Source organism: Mugil cephalus, chromosome 22 (assembly GCF_022458985.1).
Source record: "Mugil cephalus isolate CIBA_MC_2020 chromosome 22, CIBA_Mcephalus_1.1, whole genome shotgun sequence".
Taxonomy (NCBI): Eukaryota; Metazoa; Chordata; class Actinopteri; order Mugiliformes; family Mugilidae; genus Mugil; species Mugil cephalus.
Genome location: NC_061791.1, coordinates 4,845,610 through 4,871,697, shown reverse-complemented (window position 1 = coordinate 4,871,697; position 26,088 = coordinate 4,845,610). Strand labels below are relative to the sequence as shown.

Sequence of the window (26,088 nt, the reverse complement as noted above, 5' to 3'; positions counted from 1 at the left end):
TGGATCTCGGCCTTCTCTCTTCTCTGCACTCCTGAACACGCCACAGGTAAAAAAACAAAACAAACTTTCCTCTTTTATTCATTCTTGCGGAGCGTAGAGGTATTACACTGCAAGTCAAAGCTCGTGTGCACCGCTTTGTGTTTGTTCTGCTTTTTTCTTTGTGTGTAAGGGTCCGATTTACGTCTGAGGTTTGTTTTGGGAGCCGCTGAAATACAACCGATGAGACGCTCAAAAGATGATTCTTTATTTCAGCTTTTATCTAACTACACATTAGACGGAGGATTTCACAGTTAATAGAACCAACTTTCACGCGTTAGCGCAGATAAAGCTTTTTATGACTTGATAATGTTTTGCTAAAGTAACGTAATCTTGTAAAACTCACTTCGAGGTCCGTTTTAGTTCTGCCGAATTAGCGCCGGAGCGGGGCCAGATCGAAAAGGAGAGCAATGCGTGATGTTGAGCCTACGCCACACGCGTAGAGCAAACACATTTTCACGCTCGTACGAGGAAAAGCTTCACCTGTGCCTTCGTCGATCCCCCCGAAGCCCCACGGAGACACTTTAACTTGGGAAATTACAAAAAAAAAAAAGTGCAGTCGTCTCATTACAGCCTCAGTTCAGAGCGGGGAGAGAAGTCGAGGGCTTTGCTTCCTCATCCGATACCAAGTGCAGTTTTAGGCTTTTTAAGAACTCAGGATGAGCTACTGCTGTGGGGTGGCAGTAACAGGCATGGTTAAACTGTAAAGGATGCTCAGTGCTAAATGAGACCGGGCTGTAAAGGGAGCCAGTATTTGAAAAAGATGAAGAGGAAGTTCAAGGAAGGGGAAACCTGGATACAGCTGTGCTTTAGCACACTGCAAATCAACATCCCTGTTTCTCAGATATGGTGTGTTTAGTGTAGTGATGTTTATACAAGTGAATCGAAACAAGCTAAACTGACACTGTAAATTTAAAATGACCCTTAGATTTTTACACATTAGGATTAACGAAAGCAAATATGCAAACGTATACTGGGCAGCGTTTAAATATCAGACCGTCTTCCCGGAACATTTTGCCCGTAATGCTGTGCGGTAGCAGGAGCTGTAAAATGCCACGCAGCTAAAGGTTATTTTCATTAATGAGCAATTGCCGTGGCCGAGTTCTGACTGAGCAAGTTTCAGTGGTCAGTGGGCCAAGGACGGCGTTGTTGGACTGAGATAAGGTGAGAAGGATGCCAAGTGTTGGGAGGATTTAATTAGAACTTCTCACAGTGTCGGGGAAGGACATCGAAGTATTAGGATCCTAACAATTAAACTTGTGCAACTCTTGTATGGAAACAAAAGTGAGTAAAGTGGACTTCAACATCGAATAATTGCAGAATAATAGCTTCTTTCATTGATATAGGTCTATAATTGAGGTTATTATATGTATACGTATAGCGTACTATATTTGTTGCTCTTCAAAGTTAAATTGTTTAGCAGAAGTGACTAAAAACTGAAGAGGAAGGCCCCATTTTTGGGTCACTGGGTACATTCGAGGGGCTGGTGAGACCTGGTGTCCTCATATGAGGACGTTAAGTTTTAGGTTTGTTGCAGCTTATTCTGTTTTATTTAGACACTTTGGACACTTCTTTTTGCCATGTACTGATAGCGAAGGTTCAATATACTTGTTTATTTATGCTTATAGAGTTTTCTAGTGTGATATGACATGCAAATTAAAAAAAATCACAAGTACTCGTTTGAGGACGTTGGGATTTCCTCATTTCCAATTCTTCTTTTGCATTAAAATAAACAGTTTTATATTGTGGTTCACATTGGTGACTTAAATTGTAATATACACCAATCCCTACTACTACTTCCAGTTCAAAGATGATGTGTATTTTTTATACTTCTTGGGTCCTGCTAATCCCAAATACCTAAAGATCTTAATCTTATTTTAAGATCTTAATTGAGACGCATTCCAAACAAATGCTTGGGTCCCAGGACGTTAACTTGAATATATTTTTGTGTCACTGGTATTAACAGTACTGCTGGCTGCACCATGAGATGTGTTGATGTTGTGATGCTGTTGAGCTATTTGCCTGTGTGTATATATATATATATATATATAACATGTGTTACTGGAGGATTCCACTGGAGGGCGCACTAGTGCATCATTCACTGGAAAACTGGACACATCATCTGCACTGTCCCTATACTGTTTTTACAATATTGTAAAACGGATGTATTTACAATATCTTGACATACACAGGTTATACAAGTTAAGTATTTTAAGTAGCATCTTAGTAGCATATTTGTCTTGGTAAAGTGTTAGTGGCACATTGTACAGATGTCGGTTGTTGCAGACTTGCTAACAAGCTTTTCTTCAAATCTCTTTCCACCATCCGTAGCGCCGTACTATCTCGACCCTTGTCACGTGTTGCATTTTGTGCAACCGAAGTGTAAATTTCTGAGAAGCGTGAGGAGCAGCCGCCATATGCATGCGTACTCAAAGTTAAACGAAAGCATACGTCTTAAATGCAAAGTTTGTTAAATCATAAAAACAAATAATAATTAATAAAAATAATGACAGGGTTTTTTTTTGTATTTTTGTGCAAATTTGCAAAGGCAAACTTGCACATCTGCTTGTGTTACATAGTTTTGGCATAATTTCCTAAAATCCTTTGTGTCTCTCACTCACAAATATTATATAAAATAATCATTTTGCATCAGTGAATAAATGCAATCGATTTTCAAATGACATTCAGCTCCTGTAAGAAGCTCCATAACACACTCCTCTCACTCAGACAGCGACCGGCCATTATGGTGCTCATCTTTAGGGTTGAATGTTAATAACTGGAGGCTGTAGGGTGCAGCCCCGTGTCGAGGGATTATAGCCGTCACCGCCGTGGTCTGCTTCCTCGATGGACAGCGATGACCAGTGGGCATCGATCCCAGAGGATTTACAGTAGATATGTGCAGACAGTGATGCTGAATGGAAGTGGCTCAAATTCACAAAATGTTAGGGGCACAATTTTACAGATATTGGAATATATTTACATGTTTATCCTGGACTAACAACATATAAAAAGAGGCCACACCTTCTAAAATACTTGAATGTTGGTTATCGTCCTTGAAAACATTTATTTATTTTACATTTTTTTGTGCCTGGGCTACGACAATTTTAGTGACAAAATATCATAAAGACTTTATAACTTTATTTGTTTTATTTATTTATTTATGTTTAGAATCAAACTTGTTAATTCTATCCTCTAATAATCAAAACCTTTGTGAGCTCATTGTAATTTTGACAAGATCATTTAGGGCGTCATCCTCTCATGTGTCTCGGGTTTATCTCGTTGTACGATCCTGACACCTTGTGGCCAAATCAGGTAGCACACTCACCAGAGGTTATATTTACATCTAGGAAAAAAAGAACAAACTTTCTGAAAAAATATATACGTACTGGACGTACTTGTAGGATTAAAAGATGGGGAATCATGACAGGAGCTCTTGTGATTACAGATTTTCTGATAGATAGCTGGAAGCAGATGAATTTCTGCGTAACCAGTGGATCAAACTTGTTGATTTTTATATATATATATATATATATATATATATATATATATATATATATATATATGTTCTACTTGTAACATAAGTGGACACCTATTTTATTTTTATTTTGATATTCGCTATGATGTCAAATATGATGAAAAACCTTTTATATCCTCAGATGGGGCAATAAATCCGGCACGTTCCAGGGATAAAATCTGATTTTTTTTTTTTTTTTATTCTTATTAAGTAAATTTTCCTGTTTGTTTTATTTCTTCATGACACGGTTTATTTTATCTTGAATGGTTAATTCATCCTATCTTTTGATTTCACACAAAACCCCTGTCGCCTATATATATTTGCCCAGTAGAGGGAGCCAAATATCAAGGCGTCTTCTTGGTCTTCACCCACCTGAGACGTTCACTCATCCTCCCTTTACTGCACCTACACCATTACTTGCGTCTGTCCTCCAGCGCGTCTCGAGCATTCATCAAACCGAAGCCACTGATCTCTGTAAAGCGAAGCCGTGATAATTTCCGAAAACTGTTTCTCTCGACGCTTCCTGATGGCGGAACATATGAATTGCTCCTTCCGGTGAAGGGCGAATCAAAGCTATAAATCACAACTCATTTGTGTCAGATTACACTCCCGGACTTCATAACGCTCTTTATGAGGTTAAAAGCAGCAGCCGACGTTAATAAAGCCTGGAAACTGATGATCTGCTGCTGCTGCTGCTCCTTGAGTCTCCACCGGAGGGAGTTGACAGATAGGAGTCATCGTTTTAATATGTGGCGGCACACGCTCGAGCTGCTGCTCTTCTTCTTTTTTAATCCTAAATGAAAGCTGATCTCTAATTCTTGTTTTCCGAGGCTTCATTTGCGCTCCTGTGTGAGTGTGTCTGCGCTGTCAGGAAGAGCCAATTAGGGACGTGTGATAAGAGGTGGGCGATACTGGGAATTTTGCTATCGATCCGATACCAAGTAAATACAAGGCTAGTAGCAACGGTACCGATACTTTCTTTTTAAAATGTCATACTCATTGAATAACTTCGTAATTTTGCCTTTAATTACAAGATAAACTAATTTAACAGTATATAAATTAAACAATACCACTTTTACTACACACAATTGTTTTTTGGGGGAAAGTGCAAAGTAAGAATAAGAAAAAAAGACACAAAATAGAGGTAACAATATAAACAAAAGCAACACTGTAATAATAAATATAAAAATTGACTAGAGAGGCGAATGTTTGCTCACTCATTCCCGCCAAAGTAGTGAGTTTGCATTGCATTGTCTTCTCTTCTGAGTATGGACACATTTCAATCGCAGCATCAGTGCTGCTGTGATGCTAAGATTTGAGTGTCAAACTCTGTCCATATCCCACCTTTTGCTACAGGTGGCGGGGATGGAGAAGCTCGCGACGTGCACAGACTTGTCGAGTTTTAATTTGCCGGATGTAAACAAACCGTTACAAAAAGTATCGACCCGATTACCGATACTAGCCATGCTATCGATACCACCAAAATTTGGATCGATACGCCCTGCCCTAGTGTCCACGTCTCCGAGGATGGACGGTGTGTTTGGGGACATTGTGTGCTCTCTCTTTCTCGGTGAAAGAGTCGGGACGGCTTTCATTCCCATCCATCACCTCCCTCCGTGAGGACTTGGCCTTTGGAGAAGCGAGCCGTCCCTCCGCCCTGTTAATGAGGTCTTACAAACTTTCTTTTTTCAACGCCACGAACAAGATGACAAATAATATTTTGTTTTGCCGCATGACTTTCATCCTGTAGTCATAAAGTGTTTTTTCCTGCTCTCGCCCCAAATATCACATGTGCTCAATTCATAGCCTTCTTGTTTTTTTTCATTATCACGAGAACTTTAACCCTATTTCCTTCCAGCTCCTTTATTGGATTACTTAATGAGCACCGAAGCAAAAAAAAAAAAAAAAAACGCTGCAGAAACGGTGTTCCATGTCCCAAAAGCGAGGCTTGTTGTTATCAGGGAGCAGCAGCAGCAGCAGCAGCAGTATTCTTCATGAAGCTGGGGGCGGTAATGAGAGAGTTATGAGATTGTTCCTCCTCACCCCTCCCTCCCTCCCTCCCTCCCTCTGCTTCGCTGGAGAAGACTGATGAGCCTGAACTTGCAAATAAAGTAAAAACAATCAAGCCTGAGAGGGTGGGTAGGAGAGAGAACGAGACGCACACGCACACATATACCGGGGAAGATGTTCTCGTATACTTCAGGAAGATTGATCGTGACAATATCCAGGTCATTTCTCTGGTGCAATGTGTCTCCTTTAAGATTCCCTCCTTCACACTCAGCCTTCAGCCGCAGGAAACAAACAGCGCTGGTGATTGAGGCTTGTCCACATTCTGCAAATTGGAGTCTCATCAGACCGAGGCAGGGATAGGCACTAGTTAAGATTTAGTGCAATCAAGTGGCCCGTTAGATTTTCTCATGCATCGATCAGCCGCAACATTACGACCCCTGACAGGAGAAGTGAATGAGATCTTGTGACAATTAGATGTTCTGCTGGGAAACTTTGAGAATTGGCATTGATTCGTATGGATGTTACTTAGACATGTAGCACCTAGACCAGACTAGACACGCCCAACCCATAGAAATGACACTCCTCGATTATCTAACATAAAAAAAATATATAAGTAAACAAAATAAAAATGCCTCATGTAGCCAACCGCAATCTGAACAGACGGATCAGATCAGAAGCAACTTTCAGTGAGACTGAGAGGGGAAAATATTGGCAAAATATTGTGTTTTTTTTCCCCCCACGACTGACTGAATAAATCCAATTGTTTCTGAACATGTTTGGAGTAAACACCAGGTAACGAGTTTCCTGCAGGGACACAGAAATGTGTCAGAGTTTGAAGTGTTTGAAAAGAGGAGCGGAGCTGGAATTGATGTAGACGGAACACGATGAAAACATGCGTCTGTCTCGGTTCTCTATTGAATCGGTGCGATTTTGTCAATAAAGTTGGGAATAGGAACTTATTTTGGACGCCTCAGTCGGCACAACCGCCCACTCGGCTGTGCTGCTACTGAGGCTTTGGAGCATGTTTGCCTGATGATTGCAGTCATTTTGAAAAAGCCTTTTCCATCTTATCTGTTTTAAAAATCAGCTTATATTAAAAAATAAAAAAAAATAAAAAAAAAAAAAAAATCCAAAGGCAAGCCGAGCTACGTATTCCATCTAACATTAATCATGCTGCTTTTGCTGTTTCTTAGGGTGCTGTTTGTTTCCACTCGGTTTTCAAAATCCTTCAAAGTCCCGTTAACGTGTCAGCCCGTCCATAAGGGAATCTGGATACTGTCAGCAGTGTCGTAGCTGAACTGTTATCATGGTGGTAATTTTCATGTTTCTGTGGAGTGTAGAGGGAACAGTAGGTTGTTTCTCGCAGTTAGAAGGCCTGAATTTTACTGAAGTAGGGTTAAAACTTGTTTTCTAGTCTGTATCAGTGCAGATAAACTAAAAAAACAAAGTATGCATATATTTTTTTTTTGCTATTTTTTTGTTTTCCTCTGGTTTAAGGAGGAAGTCTAAATGTTCTAGATGCCATTAAGATTTAAACCGATCAATACAAAAAAAAAAAAAAAACTCTTGAAAGTGTTTCCACTCTGGAGTTTAAGATCAGGAAGGAACAGTCCAGCTAAAGAAGGACAATGGGAAGCAACCGCAAGTTGCCACCTCACATAGGAGTATGAAGGAGAAACAGTGGTTACTAATGTAACTGAGGTTCTACGATTTCTCTTAACCTGATAGTAAGAAAGAAAAGTCTGATAAATTCTTCGTTTTTGTGTGTGTGTCTGTGTCCTGCTGCCATCAAGGAGCGTCACTGGTGTGGGATGGGGTTGCCTGATCTGGTCTAAGTGGGTGCTGCATGTCTAGGAAACATCCACATGCATGAATGAGGTCCAACGGTTTCCAAGGAGATCACCAAACAGAAGATGATCAATGTGATTTATGTCTGCTGTCAGTGGTCATAATGTTGTGGCCGATTGGTGTATCGGTTGTAAATAATTAATGCGAAAAACATCAAATTTTGTGCCACTTTATCAAATATATCTTCACATTTTTACGTGTCAGCCTGCAAGTGCAAAAGATGCAAAGTCATTATTTGAAGGGAGAGGTCAGCAGGAGAAAATCTGGAGGCTGCAGTCATTAAGATATATTCATTTGAACAAAGACTGGCTTTTCTGTCCCTGCTATCCATGCTATTAGCACAGCTAAACATAAAATCTATTTTCACAGATGTGCTTTGACAAAAGGTAGCTAATTTACTGGAGAAGGGAAAGCATAGGTGCACTAACAGTGGTTCAGTTTGTAGTTTATTCGTTTAAGTCAATAAGCCTATAAGCGCTAAAAAGCTCATAATTAGAACTGCTCAAAACTGGACTAATTTAAGGTTAGTCATCTTTTCTTTTGTAGTATTTCTGTTGTATATCTGTCGTTCTTTATGATATTTTCTGACCATATTTTTATTAGAAAGCAGTGCAGCCCTAAACAATTACCAAAACTCGAGGAAAAATGATTTTGACTGTTTGCTCTGAAAGCATCATTGTGTTGTAAATTGAAATCAGGAGTTATCACGGAAGATGTTTTTTTGGAAGAAATGTTTGAAGCTGCAGGTCTGGCTCCACATAACTCTGAACAAGAACCCTGCTGTAGTTTATTCTATTATAGATCTATTATAGACCGAGCCAGACCTTTTGACTTTAAACATCAACTTTCATATCACATTTAGCTAAAATACTTGAAACTGATGACGTCAAACTATTCAAGTTGGTTACCGGGCGAAAAAAACAAAAAAAAATGCCTTGTGGCATTCTAATAAGATGCCACAGCCGAATGACATGTGGGCGCTTTCACATCAGTGCTCTGTATTTCGTTGTGACTCAGCTATTATGTAGGATCTTTTTTTTATTGTCTAGAAACTTGGAAATAGCTGCTTCAAGTAGGAGGATTAGTTTCGCCGAGAAACATTTGGTGCTTAAACAAGCTTTAACAAGTATTTAACACTCACTGTAGGAGTGACCGTGGGTATACAAGGGTCAGGCATAACATTATGACCACCTTCCTAATATTGTGTAGGTCTCCCTTGTCCAGTTGTGACTCATCAGAGAATGGACATGGGTTTTCTGTGGGTGGGAACAGGATGATGTTAGTGGGGGCCTTTGGGTCCTATGGGTTGCGGGGAGGGGCCTCTACGGATCATCTCACAGGTACTTGATCAGTTTGGGATCTAGTGAATTTGGAGGCCAGATCAACATCTTCTGCTGTCCTTAGGGTTAGGGTTAGGGTTAGGTTTCTTTTTGTTAGTTGTTCCTAAACTGTAAAGGAGTGTCATTGCTATGGGTCTGCTCTGGTCTAGGTGGTTGGTGCATGTCTAAGCAGCATCCACAAAAAAAGTCCACAAATTTCCCCGCAGAACATTGAATTGTCACAAGATGGTCAACGTTGTTCACGCCAGTGGTTTTAATATATTGTATATTGTCATGCATTACACCATTAAATCCAGCGATATCAACAAATTTCGGTTGAACAGTTTTGCTGCAACTTCCCTCAAACTTTTTTTAAAAAAACATGACATTCTAACTTCCCCCCCGACATATAAAATATGACTAGTTACTGATGTATAAGCAGATTTCTGAGCGTGCACTCTGCAGCAGAGCAGAGATAAGTTCTGACTCCTTCTCTTGTCAGATTCCATTTCCGCGTATAAAATAACACGGCGGCGTCCGGATGTCGCCGGTCGGCGTGTGCACGCGAATAGCCGGTGATTGACAGTTCATACGCCCGAATCAGCATGTTTTCTTTAGAACTGCTGAGCGCCGCGGCACGCTCGATTGGGGGGAAAAGTCGTGTTTTTAATGCGGCGTTAGTTTCGCTCGGGGGATGATTGAAAAGCTGCCGCGATGCCCGCTTCCGAGTTTGATTACTTTCCCGGCGCACTCTCCTGGTGCGTCTCGGAAGCCGCTGCGCCGTGGTTATTTTATGGACGAGTAAACAAATAACTGTCACCGGCTGTAGTGTCGGAAGAGCTAAATATACGGTGTGAGATTCAATGGGACCAGCAGCCATATTTTGTTTCGGCTAATGTGTTTGCCAGACAGGCTCAAATCTTTATAATATTAATTGTTTGCTTATGAGATGGCAAATCAAACCATTTAAGAGGAAACTCAAGAAATGTGGTGAAGAGCTCCTCTTCCTTGGTATCCACTATCAGAAATGAAGGAAGTGGGGTTGAGAGTGCAGTCAACCGCGCAGACGAAACCTCAAGTCCGCTCCGACCTCGAGAGCTGCAGTAGTTTTGTTCGTCTCGTCACAGGGCGTCTTTTGTCTGAGCAACAAGGGAGGGGTGTTCGGAAACGACTCCTCAAAAGACAAAATCTCTGTTCTTTTGACAAAAAAATGTCAAAGGGCTGTGTTCGAGTTCCTGTACGGCTTTGTTGAAAGCGACTCGACTGATAAGAGAAGTTGGAATTTCCCAGAAGGCCGTGAGCGGTGCCATAAGTTATAACCTGCCTTGCTGGCTTAAATTCATAAATCTCCGTCTTCCTTTGAGGCACTGGATGTCTCAAGCAAGCAGCTTTGAAGCATTGCAAAAAGAAAAAGAAAAAAAAAAGAGGAAAGTCATGGTCCCTGAGGTTGCAAAAATCTGAGGTTTTGCATGAATGCATTTATTTCTATTAAAGCTTTTGCAAAGTAAAAGTTGTTGTAAAATGTTTTTCCAGTACAAAATATGCTTCATTCTGTAAATTGCAGAATTTTTTTTCTCTCTGAATCCCATGCTTCAGCTTCCTTTTCTTTTTATACAGTTTTTAAAAAATTTCCTCACAAACTTAAAGTTCTTTAAAGACACATTAACACGAATCGAACATATTTTGGGATGAATGGAGGCAGAAGACGCTGCCTTGGAGTCAGCAGCGATACAGGAGCTGTCTCTACAGCGCACTATTTCACAGAGAGTGGCACACACTACCCCAGACCTGTCAATCTAAGCTTCCTGTACACTGTAGGCCCCGCCCCTATCACTGCTGAGCCAATAACAAGACCAAAAGTGTCATTGGCCAAAAGTCTATGACGTCCCCATGTGAAATCCAGTAACACACAGCAATATTGGCAGAAAAGAAGCTAAGCTAAGCTAACAGTGCATATGTATATTTATGTCAGATATGCTTATGTTTATGCCAGTTGCATAGCCATCATACAGTTGCATATTTGAAATAAAAAAAAGCTGTATATTATTTGAATAGCTTAATATTAAATGCAAAATTATGATAATAATATATATTTATAAATAGCATGAGGCTGAGGTTAATATAGAACACATATACTAGGTAGGAGCTTCCTATTTAATCTTGCATCAGTTTGTGGTACTTGTGTACCTGTTTTAGGGTCTGTGTAAAGTCTACGTATGCTGTACTCTGCATATGAAGTCTGAAGTCTATTAGATTTAGGCTTTATTGATCCACAGGGGAAGTTGCTTGGTCACAGTAGCTCAGCTCATTCATAAAAAATAATAGGCTGTACTAAAAAGAAGAAAAAAAAAAGACAGTAAACGATGATAATACAAAATAAAAAGAAAACACAATAAGAAATGGCAACTTGTTTTACGTCTTATATAAAAGCAGAATTTAGGAGCCACTGCTGCCTCTGCTTTATACAGTATTATGAGCATCTTTCATTATACAGACATCAACCATCAGCTAGAAGCTTTTACTTAATAAGTTAATAATGTAATGTTAATATTTTAGAGTTATCATACAAGAAAATCCTGTTTTTGCTGTTAGTCATGAACAGCATCTCACGGCATGCTTATTTTTCAGAATATGCAAATTTAGAAATCCACAAACCCCTGAACTGTCTGTAAAGAACTTATTTTCATATTTTTGCTGCTACTCCTACAAAATAAAGCTTTTGTTATTTGAGATTCAACCTTAAAATACCTGCTGCCGAACACGTCCTCATTTCCTTCCCCCACCAAATCTTATCAACACGCAAAACTCACAGTGTACCCTCGACAATAGCTCCCCAATGTTTCATCAGTGACAGGACCAGGGTAACGTCCATTACGGCTGTCTGCTCACACACACACACACACACACACACACACACACACACACACACACACGACTGCTGACATGATCAATATGCCTCTTGCTTCGCTTCGAGCCTTTGTTTGGGGAATCTACGATGCACCGAGGAACGCACGACATTTACTGACACCTGCAGATCTAGTGGGAGTTTTACTCAGTGATGTTCCCAGATATTAGATGTAACATAATTACTGTAACAGGAAGGTGCATAGAACTGTAACAACTAGCTTTCTTTCAAACTTGTCTTCTAAAATGTCCTATTTCTCAGCTGTTCTTGATGCTTGTAGATCCTTGTCTCCTTCTATAATCTGACTCCACGCCCAGAGGATGAGCTCTAAATTTGCCATTTGCTTCAGCTGCACTGTGACAAGCGGCTGTGAAATCTACAGCTATGTACTGTTGTAACCACGGTAACGTCACTGTGTTTGATTTTGACAGTAGAGCGCTGTAAATTTTACAGTAAGACCTTGTCTATAAGAAAAAAATCACAGTAGTTTGAATATTACTATAAAAATCACAGTAGACAAAGGGTTACTGTAAAGAAACGCACAGTAACCAGACTAGTGCTGTAAATAGTACTTTCTTTTTATCATAGGTTTCACCCTTTATATTTATGTACCTTGGCTCCTAATTGTGGCTCGTGACTCTGTGACTCAGTAGCACTTTGATTATTTACACAAGGCTTTGTCTTGTGCTTGTGTTGATTTTGTTGGGTTTGTGCAGTGTGTGTGTGTCGTCTGTTGATTTATTTGTTTTTTTTTTTTGACCGAGAGGAAAAGCGACAGCGAAAAATCTTGAGGGAGGAAGTAAAGAAGGAAGGGAGGAAGTATAGGTGGAAGTAAAGAAGGAAGGAAGTAAAAGAGGAGGTAAAGGAGGAAGTACACAAGGAAGTAAGGAAGTAAACAACAAACTAATTAAGTAAACATGGATGTAAACAAGGAAGTTTACCCGGAAGTAGGGAAGTAAACCCGGAATTAAACATGGAAATATACAAGGTAGTAAGGAAGTAAACCCGGAATTAAGGGAGTAAAGTCGGAAGTAAACCAGGAAATAAACCCGGAAGTAAATCAGGAAGTAAACCTGGAAGTAAATCCGTAAGAAAACAAGGAAGCAAACCAGGAAGTGAACCCAGAAGTAAGAACGTAAACCAGAAAGTAAACCAGGACGTAATGTAAACAAGGATGTAAACCCAGAAGGAAACGAGGAAGGAAACAAGGACGTAAACCCAGAAGGGGAGGAAGTAAAGAAGGAAGTACAGAAAGAAGTAAGGGTGTGTACACGTTCCACTAATGTGATATGAATCAAACCATTTGAAAATTTTCTGTTCAGTTAAATTAGACCTCCTACATCCTGTTTGACAATATAAAGTATGAAGACTCAGCATAATGTGACTTGCACTTGAGAACTACATCACTGCCCAGAATGGAAGGATAAATAAGTAGTTGAGCTCCTCGGGGAGCTCTGTAATATAGTAGGCAACTATAGTACATGACAACACTGCTTCAGTGCCTTAAAGGGCCCTGTCTCTAGTCAGCTTGTTAAGACTGTGGGTTTGACACCATGTGCCAAACGCGGTGACAACAGAGTATGCTAATTCTAATGTGCCACCATCTCCCGCGAGTGTCCCCCCTACGATCCTGCGAGCCCAGCGAGATTTACGGGCTGCATATCAAATGTGCGCCTCAGCAAGCGGTTAAAGGATGGAGGAGTTGCCTCTGGAGCTTTTCTATTTACAGCTGCATGTGATAGCTTGAAATGACGGCGCTTTGCCATTGAAGCTGTAGTAACGGCGTTTTGTGATATTTTGAATTTTTAAAGTAGAAATCAGTTACGTTATTATTCCTCTTAAAAACATTTCTTAAGAAAGATATCATAAAAACAGTAGACAAATTAGGAACAGCAGTTATTTTCATTCATCATTCTTGCGAATCTGACTTCCAGCCAGATTAGACCCTCTGACGGGCCGTTCTTGGTCCACGGGCCGGATGTTTGACACTAATGTTTTAAACAAATTGCCATGTTCCTTTTGACAGTTTGACTTTCTGTTTCGCACAGCTCCCACCTGCCTCATCTCATCCGTCTCCTTTTGATAGATTGCGACTGTTATGTTTAACCTGTCAATTAGCTTCTTCTCCTGCGTTCGCCTCTGAAAAAGACCAATAATGTTTAGCCAGCGCGGCGTGATTAGCATTTTTCCGAAAAAAGTCGACCTCCTTTGTTCCGTCTCCTTACAGCGTCTCGCACGACGAAGTCACAATAGCCGAACCCTCATTACACATGCACAAAGTGTCACTCTGCTCTGCTCCTTGTTTGCAGCTTATTTGCAGTGTAAGTGGTTGTTTGACCAAAGAGGCTTCCAGCAGAACGCCGTCACAAGCTCACGATGTGTGCTAGAGGTGCACACACACACACACATATATACAGAAGAAATTAAATATAAAGAATTTACATATATATATGTCCTCGGGTTACCACAGCGCTGGTAATATTAATGTGCAGTCTCATACTCGCGCTATTATCGCTGTAAGTCGAGGGTTTTATGTGTGTTCGCTCAACAGCTGGAGATTTCCTTATGCGTCTTTAACAAGACCACTCAAAGCGGCATCCAACCCATCCACCTAAACACACGTTATATCGGGAGCGGATGCCTCCCACGGCCCAGTTTATTATCTCTTCCGCCATCTGAAATATCTCTCGCTGGCCTCGTAGATGAGGAGCGCAGACTGCTCAGACACGGGCCCTTCGAACCAAAAATCAATTAGTTTGAGCTCTTTGATTGATGGGACGAGGCTGCGTTTCTCCTTCCCGCAGGATTTGGATGGAAATCGGGTGCATTTGAGAAGACGGGCCTCTGCGCGGAAAAGCACGTTATTATAAGCCGGCGCGCACTCACACAGGTGCGCGGCTTTAATGAGTCTGTGCAACCATATGAATAAACCCTTTGATGAATATTTGATTAGAGGTATCATTTTTCACATCGTTTCGATTTAAAAAAACAAAAACAAAAACAGATTAACTCTTCCATTTGTACTACGATAACAAGATTTAATTAATTTAATCGTAATAGGAACAGCCTCTCATCTGAAATATTGCTCCCTCCCTGCGCGGGGCATTGTTTGGAATCGCTGAAAGGCAAAGAGTGAGGAGAGGATTGAGAGGCTGCGTCCAGTGAGCGCCTGGGAGCGCTAAGCCATGCCCACGGCACATCTGCACGGTGACGTCAGAGTCCAGTGCGCCGCGGCTCACGGGCGAGGCCTTTTATGTGACCGACGCGCAGGGCGGCTTAGAAGCTCCCGACGGCAAAGGTCCCGCACGTCCGCCGTGATGATGCACAGGTTTGTCACGGGCGCCTCTGTGGATCATCCCACGGATAGTTTAGTGAATTTGGAGGCCAGGTCAAAACTTTGTGCTGTTCTTTGTGGTTTTTTTGAATTGTTCCTAAAGCACGTTTGTGTGTGTGTGAGTGTCATATATCTATATCTAAGTATCATCCACAAGAACATTGAATTGTCACGAGATGATCAATGTCATTCACTTCTCCTGTTCTCCTGGTCATAATGTTGTGGCTGATCGGCGTGTGATTCAGTCTCCAATCCCTCTGTGCACGGTTAATGTCCCTTTATTGTGTGTTATCTTGCACCACAGCCTCTTAAAAAGCTCCGAAATGTCTTCCCCCCTCAGTGCAGAACTCTCAAACATTTATAATTTAGCCTGGAAACATTTTCTTTTCTTTTTTTTTTTTTTTTAAATATAGTTGTAATTACATTTTATGATTTCATTCGCCACAGCTGGCTCTCCTTTAATTGCACACACACACACACACACACACACACACACATTGATGACCCCTACCCAGAGACTAGAGGAGCAAATGAGCTTTTAGCATGAACTAGTACGGTAAACGCGCCGTTGCAGGAAATTTGCAGGTGAACATGAAGTCTGTGTGCATCAGTGGAGTTAAACTGTCAAGTATCGCTGTAGTATGACATTTTAAATGGCTGCTAATTGACTGGGGTATTGCCTCATCCGGTGATTAAAATGCCAGGTGTTATAGCACTAAAATGCCTCCCCGTGGTTTGTTTTAGAGGAAGCAGAAGAAAGAAAGTGTAAATAATGGGACCCACTGGAAATTCTTTCGTATCCAGGCCAAGGGAGCGCTACGGATGTGATGGATCTACTAAACAAAGCAAAACCACTCCATAACTATGCTCTATAACGAGCAATTTTTATGCATTAGGACATAGGTCTTTAATAGGGGGTCTGCAACCCCTAGGGAGTCCGTGGAGGTACTGCACGGGGGTCACAAAATCTTTGGTTGATTGTCCTTTTTTCATATTTAAAAAAAAAAAATCCCTTCACTTATTTAAATATCTTTAAATACACATTAACGTGAATCCAACATATTTTAGTGAAGGGACAAATGGAGTCAGAAAAGCGCTGCACTAGCTTAGAGCTGTCAATCTAAGCCTCCTGTGCACAGTAGGCCCCGCCCCTATTGCTGCTCAGCCAATCACAAGGCTGCATATTACGCACTGACTTTGTCAGGTTCCCCAGATTTGGAAGAACCTGTGGATATTAGCAACATTAGCAGAAGAGAAGCTAAGAGTGCATGGTACATATAGGTAATATTTAGTGTGTTAGCATGTGTATTCTCTGAATAGCTTAATATTGAATGCAGAATGATAATGTATGTTATAAGCACTAGGCCGATTTAAGTATAGAACACATATAGTAGTAGGTAGGGGGTCCCTACTTAATCTCCCCATCAGTTTCAGGGGGTCCTTAGCCTGAAAAACACCTGCATGAGGAATTGGTGTTAATTGTCAAACTAAAACTGGCATCTCTATGTTTGTGAGGTTTGAGAGGTTTGTGAGGAGCAAGGCTGAGCACGCCCTGCTGACGAGACCTAGATCTGCCTCCTCTCGCCAACCGGGCGCCTCGGTTTTAGACCCATCTGGAGGCTCTCCGACGGCGCTCGCCAGGCACCGTCGTCCTGGGGGGAGCTTTCCACTTCCCAGCACGCAGCTCCTCTTGAGTGTCAGATTTTTAACACGGCTCCGTTACCTTGTTATCTCACGTTTAAGGTCAGACCAATACGTTCTGGATTTAAAAAAAAAAAAAAAAAGTGTCGGAGGAGAGTCTGAGAAGCGGTTATTTTTGGTTCACATTCGCAGGTCGTGGGGGCGTAACCTCCACTCATGCCTGGTTAATGAGATCCGCTGCTGCACAGCTGGAAAGGCTGTTAACGTGCAGTGTCAGGAGCGCACGCTTTGAAGTCTCCCGGAGCCGAAGCCAGCAGAAGACTGTGGGACTGGCAGTGAGTTCAGCCCAGTCGGCTTAATCAGATCGCTGAGCTGTGTCCAACGCGGAGTCAGGTCGGAGCATGAACTGCTTGCACTTTTCCCTGGAGTCACTAAACTTGATTTTATAGCTAAATAACGGAGAGTATTGCTTTTTGATGTACTTATCACAGTCCAAGATGAGTCTTTGTAGAGAATTGGATTAAACCCTTTAGGAAAATATGGATTATTACCTATTAAAATGGTACTTGAGGACAAAAACATGGAGGCTGGTGACTCTTAATTGAGTTTGTTGAAGCGAATGTACTGTTCTCCTCAAATATAAAAATAAAAGAGCTCATCTAAAACTGGTTGAAGCAGCTGTTTTCCTCAGAAATCTTAAAGTGCGTCGTTAAAAAAAGGAAAACGAAAATGAGGAAGAAATCAATACAGCCCTGCTGCATGGAAACATTGCAGTTTTGTAGAAATGTTTCCGACGCACGAGCCGGTGAAAGGGTGGAAATGTTTCCGAGACAAGTCGATAATGGATGTCGGCCGGAGATGCGCCGGTGGGAAGGAGGCTTGACAGTCTCCATTTTCAGGTGCATGTGCGAGCGAGGATTACACAAAAAAAAAAATAAAAAAATGCAAAAAGTAATAACAACGGTGCGCCTTGTTGAGCTCGTATCACTGGGATTCTTCAAAGAGATTGTGTCGGTTGACTGGCAAGTGTACCAAACAAGACCGATCAACAAGACACAGGTTGTCAATTTACAGTTCTTAGAAAGAATGAAAACAAAATTCTATTCACATAAAAATCCAGAATCAAACCATCTTCCTTCCTCCGTGTACCAGGAAGGCATCTATCACAGCTGTAGACAGTGATGTCTTCTTATATTGTCCCACAGAGAAAATGACCACGTTTAGGTGATTTAAGTGTCAGTCTCCTCCTCCAATCTATATGGACGTGCACTGTAAAAATGCACACAGTTGACAACAAACACAAGTAATTTAGTGTTGACTTGTTTTGTCATTTGTTTCTTTTTTTTTTTAATCCAAAGTGAAATACACTGATCAGCCACAACATTATGACCCCCGACAGGAGAAGTAAATGACATTGACCATCTTGTATCTTGTGACCATTCATTGTTTGTCGGGGAAACTTATGAGCCTGGCGTTCATTCGCGTGGACTATTTAGACGTGTAGCACCCACCTGGACCAGACCAGACCAGCCTGACACAGACACACAAAAACAGTTTAAACATGTGTGGAAAAAAAAGACTGCAACAAAAATATAAAGAACAACACAAGGTGTTGACCTGGCCTCCAAATTCACAAGTTCCCAAACTGATCAAATATCTGTGGGATGATCCCACAGAGCCCCCTCCCCTCGATCCATAGGACCCAGAGGCCCACCACTGGTAACACGCTGTTGCCAAACACTATATTTATTGTTTTATACCATCCTTAAAACTGAGACGTCTTGTATTTTATCTCTTGTGGCCTTTTCACCAGTGACAATCTGTGAATTATCGCTGGTCTGTGCAGGATTTTCTGAGCCGCCCTGCGCTTTTTTTGAAGGTGGTCATAATGTTATGGCTGATCGGTGTAGGCTACGTGTTTTAGATTTTTATTTTTTTGGGGGAGAAAATCGCACTTTACCCGGTGTCACCTATTGGCGTTTTATTTTTGTTTGAGGGAACACTCATCTCTAATCCCTACAACCGACATTTTTACAGTGCGCGAACGGAGCGAGCGAGCTGCCAGTCCAGGCGCCCAGTATGTTTGTTGGCTGAGCCGCGCCGTGATGCTCTGTCTGATTATTGGCGAAGCCGGGGGAGGAGGGGGGCGATAATCCGCGCACAGACTGAGCCCTCCGAGCCGCCGGCAGAGCTGCTTGCAGCGGGCGTAGCGAGACCATGGGGCCGCTGGGTTTACCCCTGCATTCAGGTCGTTCGGGACGCGCGTAGGGCGCTCGTCTGCATGCGAGTCAAAGGCGTGCGAAGGGGAACCGGAGAGTTGTTTTCACTTTTTTTTCTATTTTTATTATTTTTTGTCTGTATTATCATTATTATTATTGCGGATTTTCTTTCCTCTCGGAGCGTTGCGCATCACACAGAGCGCTCCCTCTCCCCCTCCTCTCTGATGCCGGGAGCGCAGAGTCCGGGCAGGAGCTGGATCCGAGTCCTCGGATCGTTTTAGAGTCTCGGTGAAGCAAGAAAAAAAAAAAAAAACGACAACAACAACAACACCGGATCAGTTCTGGATTGTCTGCCCATTAAAGGGATTATGATTTTCTCCGACATGAGTACGGGGACCAACTCCCCGAAGGTGCATCCACCGAACGGGACGAGATTTTACACGTTCCAGGCAAGTGAAGTCATCTCTGAAATGTCATCTGCCTCTTATTCCCGTGCCGTTTATGTGCTTTTAGTACGTTTTGTTGTTGTTTTAATTGTGGCATGTTGTTGTAGGATCTCTGCAGAGCAGTGCGAGTTGGATGTTTTCTACCTGCGCTCTGCAGACTCTTCCCCATCGTATTTTGAACTGAATTTCCTTTGCGCTCCAAAGTGCTTTGCATTTTAGTTCGACACGCAGAGAAATATTCTTTGATAGTGGAAAGTGAATGCTCAAGTGGATCCAGAGTCAACACAGCCGTAAAGAAATAAAATGCACTGATGTTTCTTTAAATATAATCCCGCTGTTAGGAGCTTAAAAGAAAGAATAATGTAAAATAATGTCAGTTCCACACTGCTACGTGCTTAATAAAACATCTGAGAGGAAGAGAATTCAAGTTCATCCCCCTGCTACTGTATAATGATATTTAATCATTCATGATTAACCCACTGTATCTCACCCCAGTGTTATATATATAAATATATATATGTAAACTAGGGTGAATTGTGCTGTGATCCTCGCCTCCTGTTTCTAAAGAGAAACAAGGACATACGTGCAGGCTGCCCTACATTGATTACTGTACGCTGCCTGTGCACAATTCAACCCCTTGGCCAGGAACCCGTGCGTGCATGGCAATGCAGCAGTGTCAGGGGATATTGATCGGGCGTGTGTTACTATTGTAACCAAGCCCGCGCTTTGTGTTTTACTGTGGGTGGAAGGAAGAAGGGAAGGAAACGTTTCGAGTGAGTGAGATGTTTTTTTTTTTTTTTTAGCACAGCAGTCTTCCGAAGCCTGCTGCTCGCCTTTGCGGTGTAAAAGGTGATGATGGTTGATTTTTTATGTTTATTTATTTATTTATTCGCACCCAGGTGCATTCGGTGCGCTTTCATGAGTAGAAAGCGGTGTGCGGGTTGCAGTTTAAAGTGAGCTGAAGTGCTGATGGAAGACCGTTTTTTAAATGAGATGTTTATGTAGAAATACACCTGCCTCATCAGAATCTGGGCTCCTCCACACTTGCAAGCTTTTTTTTTTTTTCCTTCGTATTTGTTTTGCCTGTGCGATGATAATTTGTTGAGTTTTTGTTTTCGTGGCAAGCGAAGGAGGAAAGGCTCGGGGCAGCAGGAGCTCAACAAGACACGGTATCATTACCTCTTAAACCGTTTCATCCGGTTTCCTCCTCCTCTGCCCTCTAACCGCTGAGCCACTTTAACATTTGAAGATTGTGTGTGTGTGTGTCTGGGCCGTCATAACCTCGGCTTTGCCTTTTCATGTCAAACCATTAGTGAAGAAAAGCGTCCCCGAGGGCTCGTTCCTGTTGGGAGAAGCTCCTCCGACATCAGGCAACCAAAAGGCTCACAGATTACAGTCCCAGGGAATCCCCTTAAAGATGAATTGTAGGGAAAGAGTCGCCGTTTGGCTCCCTCTATATTAGGCAAATGACATTAAATTTCAAAGTAGGGTGGCGGCTGAAGCCTCAGCCGCTCCGTTGGGGTGATGAAGTTCTTCTGTTCCTTTAGTATTCACTACCAGCCTCGGTAAACATGTAGAGTTTGCTCAGTTTGGGAGCTCGCTAGTCTGCCGCACAGCTGAGTCCACAGCTTCTGTCTCTAGCTTCAACTCGCAACTCATATTTCTTTAATGACACCGAGAGGCTTTGGTGGTGGTACATTAAAATGAGCCAAAGACATGACGAGAAGGAGGTAACGCTTTAGCTGTGTGGTTAACCTGGTGGCTGTGATATGACAGAGGAGTTAGAGTTCGAAGTACACTGAAAAAAAATAAATAAAAAACACAAGAACGCATAATTCCCACTTGGGTAAAGTCTGCACCAGGCTGCACTAGCTGGCACAAAAATCTGTTCAAAAAACCTGGTCCTCACTCACATTCAATCAACCATGTTTGAATTTCTGAGTGGAATCTGGAGACACAGTCGGGTGCTGTGAACTGTTTACCGACCCAACTCCAAATACATGTTGCCAGTGAAAAAGAGAAGGTGGGACACGGGAACTAGCGTCAGAAGATGACGCAAAACAACGATGTTGAACCGATTGGTGCCCTCGCAAGAGTTGAATGTGCTCAGTTGACTCTAGTTGCTTTGAGAAGTCATGTAGCATGTTTTCCCTCATTAGGTGCAGCAGTTAAGTGTGTGATCCCAAGTCTTTCAGTCGTCATTCAGAAATCTGCTGAAGCTAGTTTGCTAGACTCTTCGTCTTTTCAAAAATCTTAAGACTGTGAGAGTTGTGTAGTTTGTTCGCAGCTTAACACGTGCTAACATGACCCCTGTGCTAGTGTTTATGAGCTAATATGTAGCACTTGCACTGCTCTATTCTGTATATATATAATCATACTTTGTGAGTGTTAGCATGCTAACGTTAGCTATGGCACTCAACGTGTAGTGCACTAGATTCTGGAAGGATCTCCATTAGTTTTGCAGGAATTTGGTCATAAACTGGTCCCGCTCACAGGGGAACCTGAACGTCAGCCATCCATACAGCAGTTGCAGAAACTTTATATTCAGTCATAAATTTCGATTGTGATGTGAAAAGTTAAGGTGAGTTCCTGGTAAAATAGCTAGGCCACCTAAACCCAGTCTGCACCTCGGTACATTCGGTAGTTTGAGTGTACATGCTCCCGTGTGAATGGATGGGTGGGTAAAATGACGAAAAATAATTTCCCCATGTGGCATCAGTGCAGTATAAAGTATCATTGCGAGCCATTCAGTGGTATTTGTTATGGCATCCCTAGGACAAAGACACCAGTCAATGAGCTTCTAGTTTTTGTTTTATGTCTTGTAGCCTGACTCCTGCCCGGGCATTTTTTTAGCAATATATAATAAACTGGCAGTGTATGTTGCTGAGAGAGACCTGTCACGTTGGTGGCATTGGCAGACAAGTAAACAGGAACTGACCTAACCCTAACCCTAGAACCAAGCCCTAACCCTAGAACTAAGCCCTAACCCTAGTACCAAGCCCTAACCCTAGAACCAAGCGCTAACCCTAGAACTAAGCCCTAACCCTAGTACCAAGCCCTAACCCTAGAACCAAGCGCTAACCCTAGCCACACACAGCTAACAGTGACTTATCTGGTTTCCCCCTGTTATAAGATGAATATAGTCATACTATACTATAGCTAAGTAAGAAGGGTTATATTCTTTTATGCTTCTGCAGAACATATATGCAAGCTGACCTTTGCCATTAGTCTTTGTGGTGCGTTCAAGTGCAACTCTTTGCCCCAGACACAGGCGACGTGTCATCCCTCGCCGGTACTTCTGCGATGTCGGTTTGCCGTACACATGCGTAAATAACCAACATCTCATCTTCCACACTGTTGCTGCACCGAGACGGGGAGGAGGAGTGAGGCCGGAACCTCTGTCTGCGACCTCTGCGTCCGGATTTGCTGGCGTCGGAGTGACATTCAGTGGAATCCGTCCCACGGGGGGGGGGGGCGAGGCTGGCTGGCAGCGCTCTGAACGGGCTGGGCCACATTAGCCGGGTTCGCAGCTGCTCTCGGTCCCTGTGATGTGGAACGAGCTCTTATGTTTGGAGCAAGACTGCGGCTCTTGTTCTGGCTCATAAAGGTCAAGAGACGTGTTGGATACCTCAGCTAGACATTGTTGAAGCAGGGAGCGTTCACCATCGGCATGCGCGTGTTTTTGTATTCACATCTATTTGTTCCTGGCTCATAGTTCCTCTTCAGCCTGTTCGTCAGGCTTGAGCCACCTGAAAAGTGATACATAATTATTGCCCAGTGTTTGTCCTTGATTTCCAAATTAGGGCTGCATGTAATTACTCTCTTCATCTTCATTGTCTTTACCCTAAAATCATCTCTCTGTCTTTGTATCTGTATGAAATGCATTGTCTTCCATATGACCCAGGGGTCACCTCTAGCAACAGAAGGTATTATTACAGAGAGAGACTCGCACTGAAGAGTTAATTGAAAGAAATTAAATAACAAGGAGGCAACACTGACTAATGAATCTAATCAGAACTCGGGAAAAGTCGTACTAAAGTTGCCGGTCAGCTTTCACACAGATTTCAGATGCATTTTACTCACCCCCCTTTGCATTTTGTCGTGCACTGCTGCCCTCGTGGCTTCCAAGAGGAGACGACGGAAATGAGCTCGTTGTCACTGCTCTCCTTTAAAGTTAATCCCCTCTCTTCTCCGGCGAATTGGCATTTGGGAGCTTTGCGGCAGCGCAGACACAGGGGGGGGGAATTTGGCTAAAGAGCTGCTGTTTGGGGTCGGGTTCGTCCGTGAGCATCTGTCTTTGGCGCTTTGTTTTGTAAGCACAGCCGCGGGCCGGGCCAAACCCTCTTAATCAAACCGCCGAAAAGCTGCGCCTCCTTTCCCGCCGGCGGTTTGCTCTCAGGACTGAACAGAAAAGACAAACGAGACGGGCTGCGAACTGATTAAAAAGAGCTACTTCTCATTTAGGAAGAGGCGTCCGCACCGCAGACGCCTGGATAGGACCTAAGCCGAGTGCGGGATGGCGCGGCGCCTCTTATTCAGCTTCTCGCGTATAAATCAGCGCTAACGATCGCGCGCGCGCACTCTCGCACCTTCACACCCGAGCGAACTCACGAGTTCAGTCGGGCACAGGGAGCGAAGGAAGGTCTCGGAGACGGAGTGATTCACCGGGTGACACCAGGCAGCAGCAAGGATGACAAGTAAACACCACTTTTTCTTGGCTCATCCTCCGTCAGCGTCCCAGCGGATGCGGTTTACGAATCTTCTCACTGTTGTCGGTTAATAATAAGTGTTTGTCCATGACCTTGCATGCATGTATAGTTATTGTATAGTTATTGAGTTATTTCTGGTATGAAAAAGGCCTGAAATGTTTTAATTTCCGCAACTTATATGTGAAAATGACTCATTTTAGAAACTAAATAATTTTGGGGAAAAAAAATAACTGGTTCCAGCTTCTGAAATCAGTGCACAGAGATCAGCCATAACATTATGACCATATATCGTGTAGGTCTTCATTGTACCTTCAAAACAGTTGTGACTGGATGGACATGGGGCTTCTGAGGGCGGAGGGGGTGGGAGGGGATTTGAGTCCTGTAGGTTTAAGGAAGTGGCCTCCCACAGATACTTAGATCAGTTTGGGATCTAGTGAATTTGGAGGCCGGGTCAGCACCTTGTGCTGTTCTTCATGTTTTGTTTTGAGTTGTTCCTAAACTGTTGGAACCATCAGGGAGTGTCACTGCTTTGGGGTGGGGGTGTCCGGTGTGGTCTAAGTGGGTGGTACATGTCAAAGTAACAGCAGAACATTGGTTTAAATGTTTTAACGTTGTGGCTGATCGGTGTATGATCTTAGTGTTTGGGTCCATTATATTCAAAAACACTGAACTGAGCCGAATAACCAAGCAATCAATCAGCACATAATCTCGGAGGAAGGTAATTGTCATTTGCGGCCGCGTACGATGACATGAAGTTAAATAACTACTGGAAGAGCCGCGTCCCTGGAGACATTTTAATGCGTTTCCTATCATCTTTCTCTAAACGGCGTCCTCTCTCTCTATCTGCTGCATGCCAGCGCTTAATCTTCAAAATCCCCATTTGTGTTCGCGATGACGGGCTAAACGCAGGGCCCCGCCTCCCACCTCCGCCCCCCACCCTCGATGATCTGTGCACATGTGCCGTATCTGAGTGCTCGTCACATGACTCAAGTCACGGTGCTGCAGGTTGATCCACGGCGGGACGGTTTCTGTTCAGGTTTGAACGGGGGACGTATCCACGGCAACGTGTACAAAGAAACTGACCAAAAAAAAAAGGAGGGAAAACTCGCACTAGTGTGTGAGCTGGACAGAAAGACGGAAAAGCTGCCACTCAACACAGATACGTGTTCACACACACAGTAATAACACCCAGCTGTGAGAGCAAGCTTACCCCCCTCCCCTCCCTTCCCCTCCCATCAGCTGTCTCACCCAGCTCCCAGGCCCCGCCCTCTCTCGTGTCATGTGACCGGGGACAGCCCGCATGCAAATTAGCACGAAGAGAAATTGATGCGCAGCCGCCAGATTGGAGTCGAGGTGCTTGACCTTTTATTTGTCGCGGCGACACACGTGGTAATTGCTTACAAATGCCCCCGACATCCTCAACCTTACGAACGCTCAAACAAACAAACGGTCTCCTGCTGCTGCTGCTGCTGCTTTCCCCAGTGATTCGCGTACACTTGTGTGCCCGCGTATGTATTTGTGTGTTTGTGTGTCGTCCGGCATTTGCCCTATTTTCTTGGTCTTTTTTTTTTTTTTTTTTTTTTAATCAGCCCTCGTGCATTTAAAATCTGGACGAGGCAGATGGGGAAGGGAGTTTGACCCACTTTGATGGATTCCGCACCGATTAAAAGGATGAGCGAGCTTTCGAAAGCAAGAGGCCCCCTCCCTCATATATATACCGAGGAGGGGGGGGGGGGGTGTCCCGTCGCGTGTTTGTGTTTGCGTGAACAAGGGACAGGAAGAAGGAAATTTAAGACGGGCCGTTTGTGAGCGAGCGCGTAAAGCTTCCCAGCTCTGGATACGGCGGCCGTTTGCATCCACACAACAAACTACGTGGGAGGGAATTTATCTGCTCGGGATTACAGGCCAACGTACAAGTACATCCAGGACAAGAGAACAGTTTTTAATTTCGAAGCCTAAAATTAGCCATCTGGTTTATCGAGTTTGGTGACCGCACTACTTAGCGTGGCGCGGATGTTATCTCAAAGTGGCCTGATTATGCTAATTTAAAGGTACATTCTAATATTTTGGCGACACCCTGGAATAGATTAACCTGCTTTTAATATTT

At 43.0% G+C, this 26,088-nt stretch overlaps 1 protein-coding gene across 12 annotated transcripts in view; it reads left to right on the top strand.

Moving 5' to 3' along the window:
- The window catches only part of ppfia2 (PTPRF interacting protein alpha 2), a 161,414-nt gene that overhangs the window by 44,034 nt on the left and 91,292 nt on the right, over positions 1 to 26,088 (top strand). Inside the window, exon 1 of one of the 12 annotated variants that reach the window (XM_047575240.1) lies at positions 18,643 to 19,275. The exons of 9 other annotated variants lie outside the window; for them this stretch is intronic. In XM_047575240.1, coding sequence (XP_047431196.1) covers positions 19,195 to 19,275 — 81 coding nt within the window. In that variant the 5' untranslated portion in view covers positions 18,643 to 19,194. Of the gene's footprint in view, positions 1 to 18,642; positions 19,276 to 26,088 lie in introns of those variants that run through there. 2 more of the 12 variants (XM_047575241.1, XM_047575243.1) reach the window with 2 other exon arrangements.